The sequence below is a fragment of the Pistacia vera genome, unplaced genomic scaffold (assembly GCF_008641045.1).
Source record: "Pistacia vera cultivar Batoury unplaced genomic scaffold, PisVer_v2 Contig31, whole genome shotgun sequence".
NCBI lineage: Eukaryota > Viridiplantae > Streptophyta > Magnoliopsida > Sapindales > Anacardiaceae > Pistacia > Pistacia vera.
In genome coordinates, this window is record NW_022196124.1 from 517,134 (window position 1) to 534,292 (window position 17,159).

Below are 17,159 nucleotides of genomic sequence, written 5' to 3' on the forward strand. Positions count from 1 at the left end.
GAATTCGGACACAACTCTAATGTGTTCTGAACAGTTTCTGCATCATAAAAAACATTCATCAACTCCGTCATTCATTTGTTCCATCAAACAAGATGCCCTTGTCCGCAGGCTATGGAATATGCACATTCATCTTCAAGGTTAACCATAGATTAGTCTCCAAGAGCAGAATTACAACCCTTGGCTTTCCCTTGATGACAAGCTTTCATTCATGCAATGGAATTTGGAGCTTCTTGTGTTCCAATCATGTCAAGATGCAACTCAATCATACCCTTCACCATTTGAAGTGAGATTGTAACTAATAGTGTATTTCATTGATAATCGGTTAAATTTGTTGGCAATTGCCTCTAAAAGCCTTGGATGCCATTTCCTTTGTATTCAATTCTCTGATGGTCAAGATAGTTTTCAATTAAGTTCAAACAATTAGTTAATGCAGCATATATTGTTTCAGAACACAAGATTTTGCCTTCTCCAGAGGACAACTCTGAAACCAGGTAATATAATGGTTGATTTGTTTATACTTTCTATGTCTTCAGATGTAGATACTAATAATCATGAGTTAAATATTACAGCGGTAGATTCATTCTTTGAATTCATTAGACATAGCTCATTACTCAATTATCATTGTTAGAGCATGGAGCTTTCTTCAAAAGTAAGCTGGTTTTTTTTTGTCACAATCATTATCAATGTTTTGTATCATTTCATATGAATTTGATAGTTAAATAAAATTAGTTGTTGAAATCGCCTTCAATGATTTGTAGCTTACAGACATGCAACAGGTTTCTCTAGAAATCCTCTCTGCTTTTGATTTGTGAAAGTATTAATCTTGGTAATATATCGGTCAATGGAAGATTATATAGTCTTTGAGTTATCCATTTTGCATTACTCAAGATTTTGATGCTAATAATCATGAATCTATGTTTCAGGGTTCGATTTTTTTCACTGGGGCAAAGAAACTTATAAAAATGACTATAATGCATTGTGGTCTACAAGATAGAGAATAGCTTTTTATTTTTTATTAAGAAAATTTAACATCCATGTTTTAGTTTTGATGCAGTGACCAAGTTTAATGTATCCTAAATATTTTTGAAGAAATCAAAAGACTCTAAGAAGAGATATGACAGGAGCTCTTATCATACTGGAGAAGATTGACAGAGTCAATTAGCCTTGAAATATATAGCATAACATCTCCTTACTTCTTAAAGGTTGCAACCTGTTCTTTTAAGTGGTATTGTTAATATTAAGGCATGGATCTTTATATTTGAAGTTTCAACTTCCTGTTCCAAAACAAATACTTTTTGTCTCACTGCAATTTTTTTCGTTAAAATACAAAGGAGGGTGATTATGCGACCAACCAGAGGAGGAAGGAGTCATTCTAAATGACTTTACTCAGAAATGGAGAATTATCACTTGAAGTTGCTAGAAACGAACAATATTGTGTTTCTGCCCCAAAGATCAAATTGATTAGTAATGCTTGGTAACTTCTCTCTATTTTTTCTTCATTGGTTTATGTTTAATCAAAAATACCATTACAGAGTATCTGGCTTATTATCCTGTGTTTCTTCACACGCAGTTGATTTGCTACTAAGGCTATCTATGCTGATAATATAATACTCTGTTACTGAACAGTAGAGAAAATACTCAAGAACTCAATGTCTAGGTTTCACATTTGCATTTCCTCCATGCTTTTTATCTTTCTTGAAAATAAATTGCTACTGACGATAGACACTAACTTATGAGTATATATCATTTTTTTCACCAATGTTGCTGAAAAGAACTTGTGATTAGGGAATGGATTTATGCTTCACATACAGAATATCTTTAATCCTATATAATAGTTTCTTTTTCATGTCACAGTGTGGTTTTAGTATTAAGTGGTCATCCAACGATGCATAGTGGTGACAAGTCCAGCATCATGGTAGGCATGAGTGTGCCAGACAGCAAAATCTAATCAAAGAAACTTACGGTATGTAACAACTGATAAGCTATAACATGATTTTTGTACACTCTCTCGTATGTAATTTCAGTTGTTGATATGGAAACTTGATTATTTGAATAAATCGATTTTATTGCAGTGAAGCAAGTTTATCTGTCTCGCAATTTCAAGGAATTTAAGGTCAGAAGATGATGTGTAACAAGAACATGACAAAATGAGGTTCTTTTTACATAAACTTTCTCCATCAAATGACACCGGATACTAAAATATTTTATTCTCTTTTAGCTTAATAAAATAATCATTAATTTCCATCCACAGACCTTTGTATCACAGGAGACAAAATTGACCGAGAGCAATCAATCTCAAATTATCCTATGTAACCCTTGTCAGTACTTCTTAATGTTCACAGCTACACTCTCGCAATGCTTCCTATTTATTGATTTTTAATTTGAAAGAAAATCATTCAATTGTGTGACTGGTTGTGTTCTCTTTAAAATCCAGAATTAATTTACTGGTCATGCTGGCAAGGCTAGTATTTCAAAATTTTGTCAATGATTAGCAGAGGGACTGCTTATGGTCAAAGCAGTTGTCAAGCACCAACTTATCAGTGGTAGAAACTTCGTTTAGGACCTTGTGCAAAAGAGAAATTGTGGCTGAAGAAACAAGTTCTCTATGTCAAGTTTTCACACTTGCTTAGTAAGTTTTCCACCGGGTCTAGATTTCTACATCCTTTTATAGAAACAGAATTCTAATTCCTAATAGGTAATTAATGTCCTAAGCAAGTACAATCTTTTCTTAGACAAGGTTGCTTAAAGAAACTTTTGACAAGTGAAAGGATTTGCTCATGATCAATTAAATCATTAATTCCATTTGTAATCTCAAAAATAATATATTTTCATGTCAGGTGTTCTTCTAGCATTCAGTGGTCAATCAAGGATGCATTGGTTGAGAATAGGAAATAACAGCCTTAATTTAGAATGAAAAATATTTTCAGACTACTGAGAAGCAGCTACACCAGAACATTTTTCTAAATTTTGTATTATGGAGAACAGTGCCAGGAAGTTACAACGAAGGAATCAAATTTTGTTTCTACCCCGAGGACCAAATTAGATAGTTGTGCGTGGTGATTCTCCCTCAGTTCTTTCATTTATTTATGTTCAATAAAAAAGCATATTGTGGATATTTGACTGGTGATGGTGTGTTTCCTCATATGCAGAATTGATTTACTACTAAGGCTAAATATGCTGAGAATTTTCTGTAAAGGGCTCAAATGGTGTGCCTGCTGCACATATCAAATTGGTTAGTCATGCTTGTCACTGATCTGTTTTGTTTCTTCATTTGTTTAAATTCCAATCACAGAATTGATTTGTTTCTTCTTTTAATATCCAGAATTCATTTGCTACTCATGCTAGCTATTCCAAGAATTTAAGGCTCCTTCACCTATCAGCAGAGAAAATATTGAAGGACCAAATTCTATTGCTCAATAATTTCTGAAAATTCATTGAGGCTCAGGTGCTCAATGTCTAGTTTTCACATTTGCTTGGTGAGCTTCCTCAGGTCTATATTTATATTTCCTTTCTTTCTGTGTGTCTTTCCTGCAAAATAAATTTCTATTGATACCTTGAAATATGCTATATAATCTCTGTCAATATATCTTAAAGGTCACAGCTCCACTTCTCAAAAATAATTGTCTGATTTTATTATTTAAGTGCTAATTTTAAATTAAGAAATGTTACTTTCTATTCATAGAGGAGAGAAAAAAGGAAGCTATTTTAATGACAAGTCATTGTTACTTTGATTTTGGATGACACCACCAAATAAATTGGTCATTGGACTCAAAAGGTTAGTTATATGATTCTTTCTCTCAATGCTCTATGTGTTTCTTTCATTTATTGATGGTTATTTGAAACCAAATCATTCCTTTGTGTGATAAGTTCTGTTTTTTCCTTAAAAATGCAGAATCAATTTACTAGTCATGCTAACAAGGCTAGTATGAAGAAATTATGTGGAAAAGTTACCCTGAAAGTTTGTGTGTTGTGTTGGATATGGTTCTTGCGTGACTTTGACGGATTATCGGCTTACATTGACGCATTCGGGGTCTCGTTCGATGGTGAGGGGGCAGGGGTGAGGGGGCAGCACCTCCTTGACAGTAAGCCTAATTAGTAATTGAGCTTAGAATTGATTTGTAAATATTTGGGTCTGGGTCAAGTTAGATTGGGTTAGCCCAAATGGGGTTGGGGTTACTATTATACGCATATTGTTATAGTGGAAAAACCCTAGTGTGAGAAAAATAGAGAGAAAAAGTGAGTTGCCAATACTTTTTCATCATTGTATTCTTCAGATTCTTGAAACCCAATAAAATTGTTCTATTTGAATGCTGGACGTAGTTCTCAGTAATTGAGAACGAACCAGGGTAAATTGATTGTGCCCTCTTTACTTTTTTGCTTTACTTGTTGTGTGTTTTGGCTGTGGTTTCAACATGTTGCACACTTTAGATATTAGTGGTTGTATGCTACGGGAATTACCTCATGGAAGGGAAAATTAGTTAATTTGAGGCGTTTAATAAACAACTCTGTATCAATAAGTTACATTCCAAAAGAGATTCAAAAATTAAGTGGCCTTCAAACATTGTCGAAATTCGTTATAAGTGGTAATGATGATCATGCATGTACTCTTGAAGGATTGAACATTTTGAATAATCAGCACCAAAACAAATATTTTCTCTCCTCTCTTTGCAGTTTCTTGCCCTGCAATAGAGGAGAGAAGAAGTCAATCTAAATGATTAGGAAAAGGAATCAAATTGTATGTTCCCAAAAGATCAAATTGGTTAGTTATTCTCATTAAAAAGAATATAGTTCACAGAAAATTTTGACTGGCTATGTTGTTTTTCTTAATCTTCAAAATGATGTGCTGCAAAAGCTAATTATGTGTATAATCTAAATATCTGTTACTGATCAACAGAGGAAATACACATAAGGTCAAAGCTATGAAGAACTGATATGTACTCTTGGCCAATGGCAGATAGTCAATGATTCTTGCAACAAAAAGAAAATGTGTGAGATGAAGCTGTCTGGTTTTCACATTTGCTTGGTGAGCTTCCATTAGATCTATATTTCTATATCCTTTTTGTTTTCTGTTTTTCTTGAAAAATTAAATTATCATTAATAATAAGCATTGTTCAATGCATGTATTATTGTTCCTTTTAGACAGGGTTGCTAAAGAAAATGATATAAGCACCACAAGCCATAACCATAATTAAGATAGAAAAGAAATTCAAGTTTAAGTATATCCTAAACTAGTGTAGAACCTTGGTCAATCCATGCATGGAACCACACAACCCCGCTGCCCTTGGGCATGACTTCTTAAATAACATCATCAACACCCAACAAACTAAAAACATTAATTCAATACTTAATTAATTAATTAATTCATTTTTAAAATAATGAGGAATGGGTATGATTAGTTCCGTGATTAATGAAAAGATATGATGAGTGAAATTATTGATACCATAACTTATATAACATCCTTGTACAATATTAAAATTAATTAATTAGGCATGAATGATTGCATAATTTATTCTTAGAATATTTTAAATCTTATAATTTAAACTATTAGACAGACCCCTCTTAATTCTAATAGACATTAATCTGTATAAGGGTAGAACAAATAATTCACTTGCACACAAAAGGAAGAAAAAAACATGTGATTCTCCTGTAATTCACTCTTCTTTGTATAACAAAATGTTGTTTTGAAGTTAAGATTTGATTAACGGTTGTTAGTTTTAGGAGAATATTTCTTAGTATTTGAAAAGTCGGAGTTCATAATGGATTAGGCCAATCTCTCCTAATAATTAATAGTTTCTTGGTATTGGTCCAGGACTCCAATGTTTTGCCAAGCTCAGCCCAATCCCCACTGGCCCAAATATACAGTGACTTGGATTTATTGGGACTGAAATCTTTTCCATGGAAAATCAAAAGTTTCTTATGCTCTCTCTCAATAGCAATAATTCGTTAACGAAAACTAAGGGGATGTTTATGATATGTAAGCTAATATCTTAGGTATAATTAATAATAATAAAAATCTCTTTACTGTTAAGTTTTCAGTATTAAAATAAACATGAAAGTGTCAACAGGTTTTCTTGAGATTGAGAGAATGGCTGGATATGACCAGCTGTAGAAGAGGAGGATTTTCAATAACAGCCTTCACTCGTCTTGCTTGCCTGTCCGAGTTTTGGTTGGTTTTCTTCAAAGTCTCTCTTTTCTTATCTTTATTGTTTTTGTCGTTACGTCTTCTGGAAGTTTTAGAGTAATCATCTTCATCAGTTAAAATTTCAATTATGTCATATCCATGTTCTTTAGCAATTGGATGCTCCTCCCAAGTTGAATACACAACCAGGTGGCCTATTCCAGAAGACAATATGCTAAAATATATATTCGAAATTGAACTTCAATATGCTAAAATACAGACATGCAACAGGTTTCTTTAGAAATTATCTCTGCTTTTGATTAGTGAAAGTATTAATCTTGGTAATATATTAGTCAATGGCAGATTATATAGTCTTTGAGTTATCCATTTTGCATTACTCAAGATTTCAACGCTAATAATCATGAATCAGCGTTTCAGGGTTGGATTTTTTCACTGGGGTAAAGAAATTTATCAAAAATGGCTATAATGCATTGAGGTCTACAAGATAGAGAATAGCAGAATGTCATCAACTGGAGAAGAGAAGAGGATTTGCAGTAATGCTTTTCATTTCTGTTATCTGTATGACCTTTGTTTTGATTTTTCATCTAAGCTGTTTCAATTTTTCTGGAGATAGTGTCTTGCGAAGTCTTTTTTTTTACTATTCAAAGCAGTTACAACAAAGATGACACACTGTTACCCCCTCTTTTTCCAGGTATTGAAAGGAAGCAGGAGAATTCAACAATAAATCTTCATGGATTGGAACTCCGAGTGCAACTTGTAATTGTATTGCAGAGCATGGTCTTGGTCAACCCTCAAAATCAATCTTGTTATCTACAAGAATATCCTGTGATACAACCTGCACAATGGATAAAATCCATTTTTATTTTCTCTTCTAGGAGAATTCGGACACAACTCTAATGTATTCTGAACAGTTTCTGCATCAACAAAAAACATTCATCAGCTCCGTCATTATTTGGTTCCATCAAACAAGATGCCCTTGTCCGCAGTCTATGGAATATGCACATTCATCTTCAAGGTTAACCATGGATATGTCTCCAACAGCAGAATTACAACCCTAACTTTCCCTTGACGACAAGCTTTCATTCATGCAATGGAATTTGGAGCTTCTTGTGTTCAAATCATGTCAGGATGCAACTCAACTATATCCTTCACCATTTGAAGTGATATTGTAAGTAATAGTGTATTTCAGTGGTAATTAGTTAATTTTGTTAGCAATTATGTAGCTAAGGGAGCTTCTCAATTTTCACTAAATTCTGTCTGTAAAATCCTTTGAACCCATAAATTAATTACCAGACATAGTTTTAATTGCAATTATTCATTTTTGTTAATCGGACTTTCTATTCATGGCTTTAACTTTCAATAAGTCTGTTGCAGTACAATTGAAGGGTATATGATTATTGCTCTCTATATTTCTTCATTTAATTTATTCATGTTTAATGTAAAAGCATACCACAGCATTGTGTGCCTGCTTTTAACAATATGATATTTTTGTTTTAGAAGGCCTATTGTTGGTTTTGAATGCTGGCCCATCAATACTCTATAGAGATTATGAAGTTATAGAATTATTTAAAATTGACTTAAGTCAATGCAAATATATATTATAAAATTATAGAATTAATTAAAATTGACTTAAGTCAATGCAAATATATATATATAATGTGTCCGCAAATTGATATTCCCCCACATTATTATTTTGATAGAAAATTAAATTGATTTTATGAATTAAGATAATTATAATATAAACTTGTACTTTGTGATTATATCAAACTATGTTTATGTTTTTGAGTTTTAGTGAAATTCTTAGTTTAGTTTGTATAATTATTAGGAATTAAGTTATAAGTTGGGGGATTTCGAGACGGCCGGGCCAACGACATCCAGGTTTGGAGGGAGAGAAGACTAGCAGTTGCGGGGTATGGGGTTTGATACGAGTGGTGGCAATGGGTTAGAGAGGGGAGAGAGGGGCGGCAACTATGGGTGACAAAGAGGAAGATTGTGGGATATGGAGAGTGAGAGAGAGAGGAGCGACAATGTGGGTGAGTGGGCTAAGTTGAGGGCTTTTTTTTTTTTTTTTTTTTTTTTTTTTTTATTTTTTATGAATTGTTTTAATTATATAATTTATTATAGACCAACCAAGCGTAGCCCCTCCTTCACATGTTAGACACCAAAAAAAAAAAAAAAAAAATTATTAAATTATATAAATATTAAAAATTGTTATATATTATTTTAAAAGAAACTAATAAATCTAAAAAAAATGAAACTAAAAAATGGGAAAAGGTAAACTTAAAAAATTTGGAAAAATTAAAAAATTCAGAAATATCTGCATAAAAATTAAAAGAATAAAAAAATTGCAAAACTTTAGAAAGTTAAAAAAATTAGAAAAAAAAAAAAAACCAATTGCTAAGTTGACATTTGGACAAAATTTTTAGACTTTAGCTTTTTTTTTTTCAGTTGTGTTTTTTTTTTTTTTTTTTTAAGTATTCTTAATTTTTTTAAATTCTAAAGTATTTTAAATTTTTTGTTATTTAAATATTTGTAATTTTAGGTTGAGGGTTAGAATTATTTAGGAATTTAAAGAAAAAAATATTTAATTATTTTACTTTTTCTTTAAATGTAAAAATGAGTTGTTAATCAATTTTAGGGTAAAATAGTCAAGTTCAAAATATAATCAATGTAAATTCACAACCGTGTTTAGTCAAAATTGGTCAACTCTCATATTTAACAAGAAAAACTAATAGCAGGGCGTTTGTGTGGTAATTTTTGGGGATTTTAATGTGAAAGTTTTTTAATTTTATGAGTTTTAGGGGTGTCATAGTATTAACCCTTCATAATTATAAAACTTTAGGAACATTAACTCTTTTACCCTTTATCCTGTTAAAACTAACTAAAGAATATTGACGGCAAAGAATTGAACGCAATTAATGATAACAATTACGTTACTTTCACATATATTGGAAAAAAAAATTGAAAAATACATTTCAATATTAAACGCGGTTGGTTGACTTCTGCAATATGCAATAAATTTTAGGACAGTATATGAATGGATGGCAGCATTCACCATTGGCAGCATTCACCATCATCACACAAAAGCATACGAAACAAAAATCTCCATTTCTTCTCTTTCAGATTATTGACCATATCTGAGTATGGCTGAAGCAATTGTTTCGGTTGCCTTGGAGCTGCTGGATTCAATTCTACTTCCAACTGCTGGCTTCATAGGAGAACAGGTGAGGCTAGTGGGAGACGTTGAAGAAGAAGTAGACAAGCTTAAGAACAATCTTGAAGCCATTCAAGCTGTGCTACTTGATGCAGACCAAAAACAGATGAAGTATAGAGCTGTGAGAGTTTGGCTGAATCGGCTCAAAGACGCATGCTATGACGTGGAAGATGTGTTGGATGAGTGGAAAACTGAAATGATGAAACTGAAAATTGAGGGAGGATATGTTCATAATGCTCTTGCTCCTAAGAAGAAGGTATGTTGTTTTTTTTCCTCTCCTTGCTTTGGCTTCAAAGAAGTTGTTTTACGTCATGACATTGCAGTTAGGATAGCAGAGATAAATAGGAAGTTAGATGCTATTGCAAAAGAAAAAGGTGATTATAATCTTAATGTCATTCCAGCTAATGAGAGACCTGATTATCAACCAATGCAAACTACTTCTTTTATTGATGTATCTGATATATGTGGTAGAGATGTTGAGAAGAATAATTTAGTACGCAAGTTATTGTGTGAGAGTAGAGAACAAAGCCTCCAAACCATCTCACTTGTAGGGATGGGAGGAATTGGAAAAACAACTCTTGCTCAATTTGCCTACAATAATGATGAAGTAAAGAGCCATTTTAATTCAATAATATGGGTGTGTGTATCAAATCCTTTTGATGAGTTCAAGATCGCTAGAGTGATCATTGAAGCTCTAAAAGTTTCTACTCCTAATGTAAAAGATCTACAATCTCTTCTTCAACGTATTCATGACTCTATTGCGGGTAATAAATTTCTTCTTATTTTAGATGATGTGTGGAATGAAGATTACAATAAATGGGAACCATTCTATCATTGTTTGAAAAATGGTCTCCATGGAAGTAAAATTTTAATTACTACGCGTAAAGAGTCGGTTACACGTATTATGAAGTCAATTGATATTATCAATGTTAAGGAGTTGTCCTATGAAGAGAATTGGGAACTATTTAGGAGGCTAGCTCTTTCTGAAAGACCTACTCATGAGAGTGAAAAATTAGAAGAAATTGGCAGGGAAATAGTTAAGAAGTGTAAGGGGTTACCTCTTGCTACAAAAACCATTGGGAGTCTTTTGCAGTTTAAGAGGAGTAGAGATGAATGGCAACGTGTTTTATATAGTGAGATGTGGAAATTAGAGGAGATTGAAAAGGGTCTTCTATCCCCTTTGATGTTGAGTTATAACGATTTGCCATCCTCAATAAGAAAATGTTTCTCTTATTGTTCTATCTTTCCAAAAGATTACCGTATAAGAAAAGATGAATTAATTAAATTATGGATGGCACAAGGTTATTTGGGGTTAGAAAAAGATACAAAGTTAGAGACAATAGGTGAAGAGTATTTTCACCACTTAGTAACACGATCTTTCTTCCAAGAATTTTCAAAATACGAAGATGTTATAAAGGACTGTAAGATGCATGATATAGTGCATGACTTTGCGCTATTTTTAAGTGATGGTGAATGTCTTGCTATAGAAGTCAATATCGGTGATAATGATCCGTTTATAAACTCTTGCAACAAAAATGTTCGTCATTTAATGTTAAAGCTTAACAGAGGGGTTCCATTTCCCATGTCCATTTATAGTGTCAAAAGTCTACGTAGTCTTGTGATTCAGGATGTCCAGTCATTGTCAAGTGATGTTTTTCCAAAGTTATGTGAATTGACATGTTTAAGGGCATTGAAGTTCACCGCAGATTCTGATCATGAAGTTATAGAGATTCCAAAAGAGATAGAAAAATTGATACATTTGAGATATCTTGATTTTAGTTGGCAATCAAATATCACAAAATTACCTAAAAGTTTGTGTGAATTATATAATTTGCATACTTTAGATATTACTCATTGTATGGTAACTGAATTACCTGGTGGGATAGAAAAATTAGTAAATTTGAGGCGTTTAAAAAATAAGACATTGTCGTTGCTTTACATACCAAAAGGGATTGAGAAATTAACAGGTCTCCAAACATTATCGGAATTTGCTATAATAGATAGTAGAGCATGTAGGCTTGAAGAAATTAAAAATTTGAATAATCTTGAAGGGAGCCTTCAAATAAGAGGGTTGGGAAATGTGACAAATGTGAGTGATGGTAAAATGAGAGAAGCACTCATAAATAAGAAAAACCTTACTAGTCTGGATCTAAAATTCGATAAGAGAACGGAAATTGTAAGTACGTGGAAAATTGATGAAGAAGGGGAATATCGTGTGAGGATTATGAAATAGTCCTTGAAGCTTTACAACCACCTCCAGAATTAGAGCAGTTGTCGATTTATTTATACGCAGGCAGAACTTTCCCCTCCACTTGGAAGACGTCATTAACCAAGCTGAAGAGTTTAAGTCTTAGGTTTTGCTCAAACTGTAAGAATTTGCATCCTTTGGGAGAATTGTCATCCCTTGAAGAACTATCTATATCTTGGATAGACAATGTGAAAAAAGTGGATGATGAATTTTGGGGAATTGAAAGTGAAGCCTCTTCATCATCTTCATCCTCTGCTTTCTTCCCCAAATTGAAACAACTCCAATTTTTGGGTATGAGAGGTTGGGAAGAGTGGACTTACGATAATGCAAAGAAGGGAGAAGGAGAAGAACATATTAGATTCATGCCATGTCTTGCTACCTTGATAATCGAATCCTGCTACGGATTAAAGGCACTGCCAGACAGCCTTCTGCAGAGGACAACACTCAAGGAATTGGAGATTATTGCATGTCCTATTCTGAAAGAACGATACAAAGAGGGAATAGGAGAAGACTGGTCCAAGATCTCTCACATCCCTAACATCAAATTCAATTATGAATAGGTCAAACGGAGGCAATAAACATCAACCCACTACCAAAGGTAATTACAGTATGCTCTGTTATTTGTTTTCTAATCTAAGAACCAGATAACATTTTTTTAATCAAATTATATTATTGTCTGAAGCAACAGTACAAACTTATCTTCTCAATTTCTTTTTAAATATTCAATCACTTCAGCTTATTTATTGTTGTTTTTTCGAAAATTACTTTTTAAAAATGTTAATTTTGTATCAGATGTTGAAAAGAAGGGAGTTTAAGACCAGTCAAAACCAGTTACATAAAGATCATTTTATCTGTAATTCCGGTAATCCAACCATTAGATTGATCATGCAGCTTGTTTGGAAACTTCTTACCAAGTTTGCTTTGTGAAATCCTTTGATTGCTCATTGAGGTTTGGTTACTCTTATATGGATACTATAATACATTGTTTTCCTTATTAAATAAACTCAATGTAAATATTTTGTTTTGGTGCTGTGAAGCTATAACATGATTTAATTAAATATTTCTTGATAGATCAATGTTATAACGCAGCTATTGAGGTTTTGAAGGTAAATTTCTGTTCAAATAGCTATTGGTTGATAGTAGCATTCTTGAATCTTGATGTTATAATGCTCTATGTTTCTCTCAGAGTATTTCCTCGAAAGTGATGGATGCCTTGGATAATCGACCCATCTTTATAAGACTAAAGGGGCTGGTAAGATTGTTTTTCAAGTTCAAATACAGCCTTTTAGCTGATGGGACATAGACAGGTGAAGGTTGAGAATCTGCTAATGTTTGAATGTTAATTCAGTGCATAATATCTTATTTGGGATCAACCTTTCTCTGTGCAGGAATTAATGAGAGGTTCTTCGGCCAAAGCTCGTGTACTCTACGCTCCAGTGGAAAGATTTTACAAGTTCTAATGTTTTCTTATAAATGTTGTATGTTTGGAATGATTTTTGAGAAGTGTAAGTTGATATTAGGTTGTGGTTTATTCATCAGGGCTGAATTTGTCCCTTTTATGCTGTTCAGAGGTTAAACTGTAATATTTCTATGAGGCTTATTTTGTCACTTTTCAATCGTGCAGGGATAAAATTTTTTTCCGAGATTACTATATAAATAAATGAAGTTGCGCAAAACCAGGAGGGCAGCCGGAAAACCCTCACCGTTCGTCGGATTCCGGCCTTTCCCGGCCATCTTGACCTCCCCCTTGTGCCGGTTCATCCTCCACCATGATCTCCACCGTAGATCTAACGGAATCCGGCGGCGTTTGGGCTTCCATCGTGCGACCTTTCATCTTCCGACGAGTTTCTTCCATTTTTCGACGAAGGTTCGGCTTCCCGAGTGTTGGGTCATCTTCCCTTAGCGCCATCTCACCTTCCCCAAGCTTCCTTGCCGCCGATATGACTGTTTTCCGGCGAGTTTCATCACTTTACGTATTGTGACTCTTCGGCTTCCAGGCGAGTTTTCGCTCACTTTCCGGCGACGTTGCACCTCCCAAGCTACCGATCCTCACTCCCCAGCTCGAGAGCGACCTCTCGGTACCTTCGGGTCATCGTTTCGCCACCGGCCGCCGAGAACCCCCACTGGAAGCCTCCCTTGGCTGCAAACCACCTTCTCCAACTGCCGGTGATTCGTTTTCCACCATGACCAGCACCATTTCACCGTCTCCAGCCACCGTCGACACCACCATGAGAGGCTGAGCTCCCGGTTGCTCTTTACGGTGTAGGCCAGACCAAGTTAAATGCACTACCAGGTGGCCTTTTCCATAAGACAAAACTCGATATATCAGTGATAATTCATAAATGTCCTATTCCTGAAGGACATCAAATTGATGGTCATACTCGTTCCTACAAGGAAGCACAAATTGAATTATCAATTTGACAGCAGCTACCAGCAACCCACAAGCCAAAGGTGATTATTGATCATCCTATTTCAATTTTTGTTTTTCTAATCTAGAATTAGATGACATTTAGTATCAAGTTGTATATGGTGCTATTGCCTCAAATGTGCAGCATGGTTTTTGAATTTATTTTCAAATTTCTGAAATATAGATTCGAAATTGAACTTCAATATGCTAATATACAGACATGCAACAGGTTTCTTTAGAAATCCTCTCTGCTTTTGATTTGTGAAAGTATTAATCTTGGTAATATATGTTGATGAGACTCCCTGCACTGCTAACAAACAATAGCCAAACAGTACAAGATAACAGAATATGTTCACCTCAAACCAGCCTCAACCAAGTATATTAATGGAGAAAAACAAAGAACAACCAAAACAATTGATAAACTCAACAGATAGATCCCAGCAATTCGAGGAGCTGGGGACCTCCCACAATGACACTATTTTGATCTCCCTCCCCTTCACCAAAACTGACCCTTTATTTATACTACCTTCATGACTACCTATTCTACTAACAACTTTGATTCCCCTTCACACGTGGCTGTAACCAATTTCTCTAACAACTAACAGCAAGCACCTCACACTCTTTACCCCTTTCTGACCCTATTGTCCCTTATGCCCTTTGTATTTGTAAACATGCTTAATGGGAGGTCTATCAATACCCTCCCCTTGAAGAACCACCTTGTCCTCAAGGTGGGGAGATGGAAAATTTTCACCCGACACCACACCGCTCCTCCACTCCTTTATTGCCCTCTGCTTCCTTACTCAATTCTTTCTCATCTTCTATCATTCGCCGAGAAGGGGTCGTTCGCAGTTGAGAGACGTTGGAATCGATTTTTCGAAGAGCTGTCTAGCTTGTACTCTGGTGACCGGAAGTCGGCGCCGGGCTCGACTGCCCCTCCTCCCTTGGTCGGCGCTCCGACGAGGGGTTGACGGAGTGTCGCTGTTGATTGAGAAGGGGATATGTTCTAGGGCTGTAGAATGAGCGATTGTGTTGTATATGAACCCTAGATCCAATTTCTTTTGATCTAATTACCCGCCTTGACCCATACCTAGTTGACCCAAGTCCACTTACAGATCCATTCTCCAATTGCTCAAGCCCACACTCAATTGTATGTGTTATTCCCTGTTTACCCAGCCCAACTGAAATAATTCCTCCATTAAACCCATACAGCCCAACTGGTTATTCAGCTGTCTTAAGCCCAAACTTCATTTCTTCTGCAACCCAATTATTCTGCTCTATTTTCTGGGCTAACTTAATTAATTGCATTAATAAATTGGGCTGGCCCAATTTGACTTTAGCTTTTATCTCTGGTCTAAGCTCGTTTAAGAAGTTGGCCCACAATATGTCTTCTTTTTCTTCACACAATGGAGCAGATAGAGCTTCAGACTTCCGGCGATATTCTTCCATTATATCGGTCTGTTGGATTCCCATTAGGATCTTGTACGACCCTTCTTCGTGTGAGCCACTGAACCAATGAAGCAAGGCAAGTTTAAAGGCGGCCCATGTCGTCATCGGAGCTAGCACCTCCATCCACTGGAACCAATTGATCGAGTCGCCCTCCATGCAAACGGCCACCGTGGCCAACCTCTCGTTCTCAGCCACCTGATACACCTTAAAATACCTTTCTATCCTGAATAACCAAACGTACAGATTCTTCCCCATGAATATCGGTATTTCGATTCTCCGGCCATCGGACTCTGGTCGATTTCGTTCAGTAACTATGGGTTTGCCGTTCTGGTTTGCATTGGGTTCACTGTTCTCTTCCCCTTGGTTTCGATTTTGTTTCACCGCTATTTCCGTTGACACATCCCTCTTAACTCCTTTGGTTTCCTCCTCCTCCTTTCGCCTCATCCATGCTAGCATCTCCTTCAAGCACTCTTTGATCGTTCTCAAATCTTCTTTCATCGATCTCATATCTTTTTCCATATTTCCCATCCTAGTCTCCATTTCAGCTTTTACCGTTCCCCAACCTTGGCTCTAATACCATTGATGAGACTCCCTGCACTGCTAACAAACAATAGCCAAACAGTACAAGATAACAGAATATGTTCACCTCAAACAAGCCTCAACCAAGTATATTAATGGAGAAAAACAAAGAACAACCAAAACAATTGATAAACTCAACAGATAGATCCCAGCAATTCGAGGAGCTGGGGAACCTCACAATGACACTATTTGATCTCCCCTCCCCTTCACCAAAACTGACTTTATTTATACTACCTTCATGACTACTATTCTACTAACAACTTTGATTCCCTTCACACGTGGCTGTAACCAATTTCTCTAACAACTAACAGCAAGCACCTCACACTCTTTACCCTTTGACCCTATTGTCCCTTATGCCCTTTGTATTTGTAAACATGCTTAATGGGAGGTATATCATAGTCAATGGCAGATTATATAGTCTTTGAGTTACCATTTTGCATTACTAAGATTTCAACGATAATAATCATGAATCAGTGTTCAGGGTTGGGATTTTTTTCACTGGGGCAAAGAAATTTATCAAAAATGGCATAATGCATTGTGGTCTACAAGATAGAGAATAGCAGAATGTGATAATGGAGAAGAGAAGAGGATTTGCAGTAATGCTTTTCATTTCTGTTATCTGTATGATCTCTGTTTTGATTTTCATCTAAGCTGTTTCAATTTTTCTGGAGATAATGTCTTGCAAAATCTGTTTTTCTGACTATTCAAAGCAGTTAAACAAAGAACTTTTCATAACTGAACTCTGAAGCTTTAAATGTTAAATTTCCGCCATTGGTTGTCTCTTAAGGTTGGATGGATCCGATCAATTATGCAGCACGCGTGTTTTAGTTTTGATGCAGTGAACCAAGTATGACAAATGGAGAATGGTTTCTGGAAGTTAAGAAAAGCAATCAAACTGAATCTGTTTCAAAGATCAAATTGGCTATTATCTTGGTAAGTCCTCTCTATACTTTCTTCATTACATATGTCCAATCAAAATTATGTCACAGAAAATATTGGCTGGTCATGTTTGTTTTTCTTTATATGCAGAATTGATTTGCTATTATGCTAATTATGCTGACAATATACAGCTTTGTTACTTATCAGCAGAAAAATATACCTGAAGAACAGAACTACGAAGAACCGA

The 17,159-nt window shown here is 35.1% G+C and overlaps 1 protein-coding gene and 4 long non-coding RNA genes across 11 annotated transcripts in view; all 5 read left to right on the plus strand.

Annotated features, from left to right (window-relative positions):
* Positions 1-4,368, plus strand: part of LOC116136244 — a 29,087-nt gene extending 24,719 nt beyond the window's left edge. The window contains exons 1-9 of one of the 6 annotated variants that reach the window (XR_004129002.1): positions 1,333-1,963; positions 2,073-2,152; positions 2,252-2,318; positions 2,435-2,629; positions 2,838-3,049; positions 3,150-3,232; positions 3,323-3,476; positions 3,683-3,775; positions 3,893-4,368. This is a non-coding gene — a long non-coding RNA (uncharacterized LOC116136244). Of the gene's footprint in view, positions 1-1,332; positions 1,964-2,072; positions 2,153-2,251; positions 2,630-2,837; positions 3,057-3,149; positions 3,233-3,322; positions 3,477-3,682; positions 3,776-3,892 lie in introns of those variants that run through there. The other 5 variants (XR_004129005.1, XR_004129001.1, XR_004129006.1 and 2 more) reach the window with 5 other exon arrangements.
* LOC116136242 (putative disease resistance protein RGA4) overlaps positions 1-11,447 on the plus strand; it is a 42,485-nt gene extending 31,038 nt beyond the window's left edge. Inside the window, exon 2 of the mRNA XM_031421976.1 lies at positions 11,405-11,447. Coding sequence (XP_031277836.1) covers positions 11,405-11,419 — 15 coding nt within the window. The 3' untranslated portion in view covers positions 11,420-11,447. The remainder of the gene's footprint in view (positions 1-11,404) is intronic.
* Positions 1-17,159, plus strand: part of LOC116136249 — a 54,988-nt gene that overhangs the window by 37,396 nt on the left and 433 nt on the right. The window lies entirely within an intron of this gene.
* On the plus strand, positions 4,911-7,379 carry LOC116136247. 2 transcript variants are annotated; one of them, XR_004129009.1, is made up of 4 exons: positions 4,911-5,023; positions 6,066-6,166; positions 6,549-6,697; positions 6,831-7,379. It is a non-coding gene; the product is annotated as an uncharacterized LOC116136247 (long non-coding RNA). The 2 variants fall into 2 exon arrangements; XR_004129010.1 differs by having other exon boundaries at positions 6,549-6,672.
* LOC116136248 lies at positions 12,172-13,107 on the plus strand. The gene is made up of 3 exons (XR_004129011.1): positions 12,172-12,199; positions 12,788-12,853; positions 12,990-13,107. It is a non-coding gene; the product is annotated as an uncharacterized LOC116136248 (long non-coding RNA).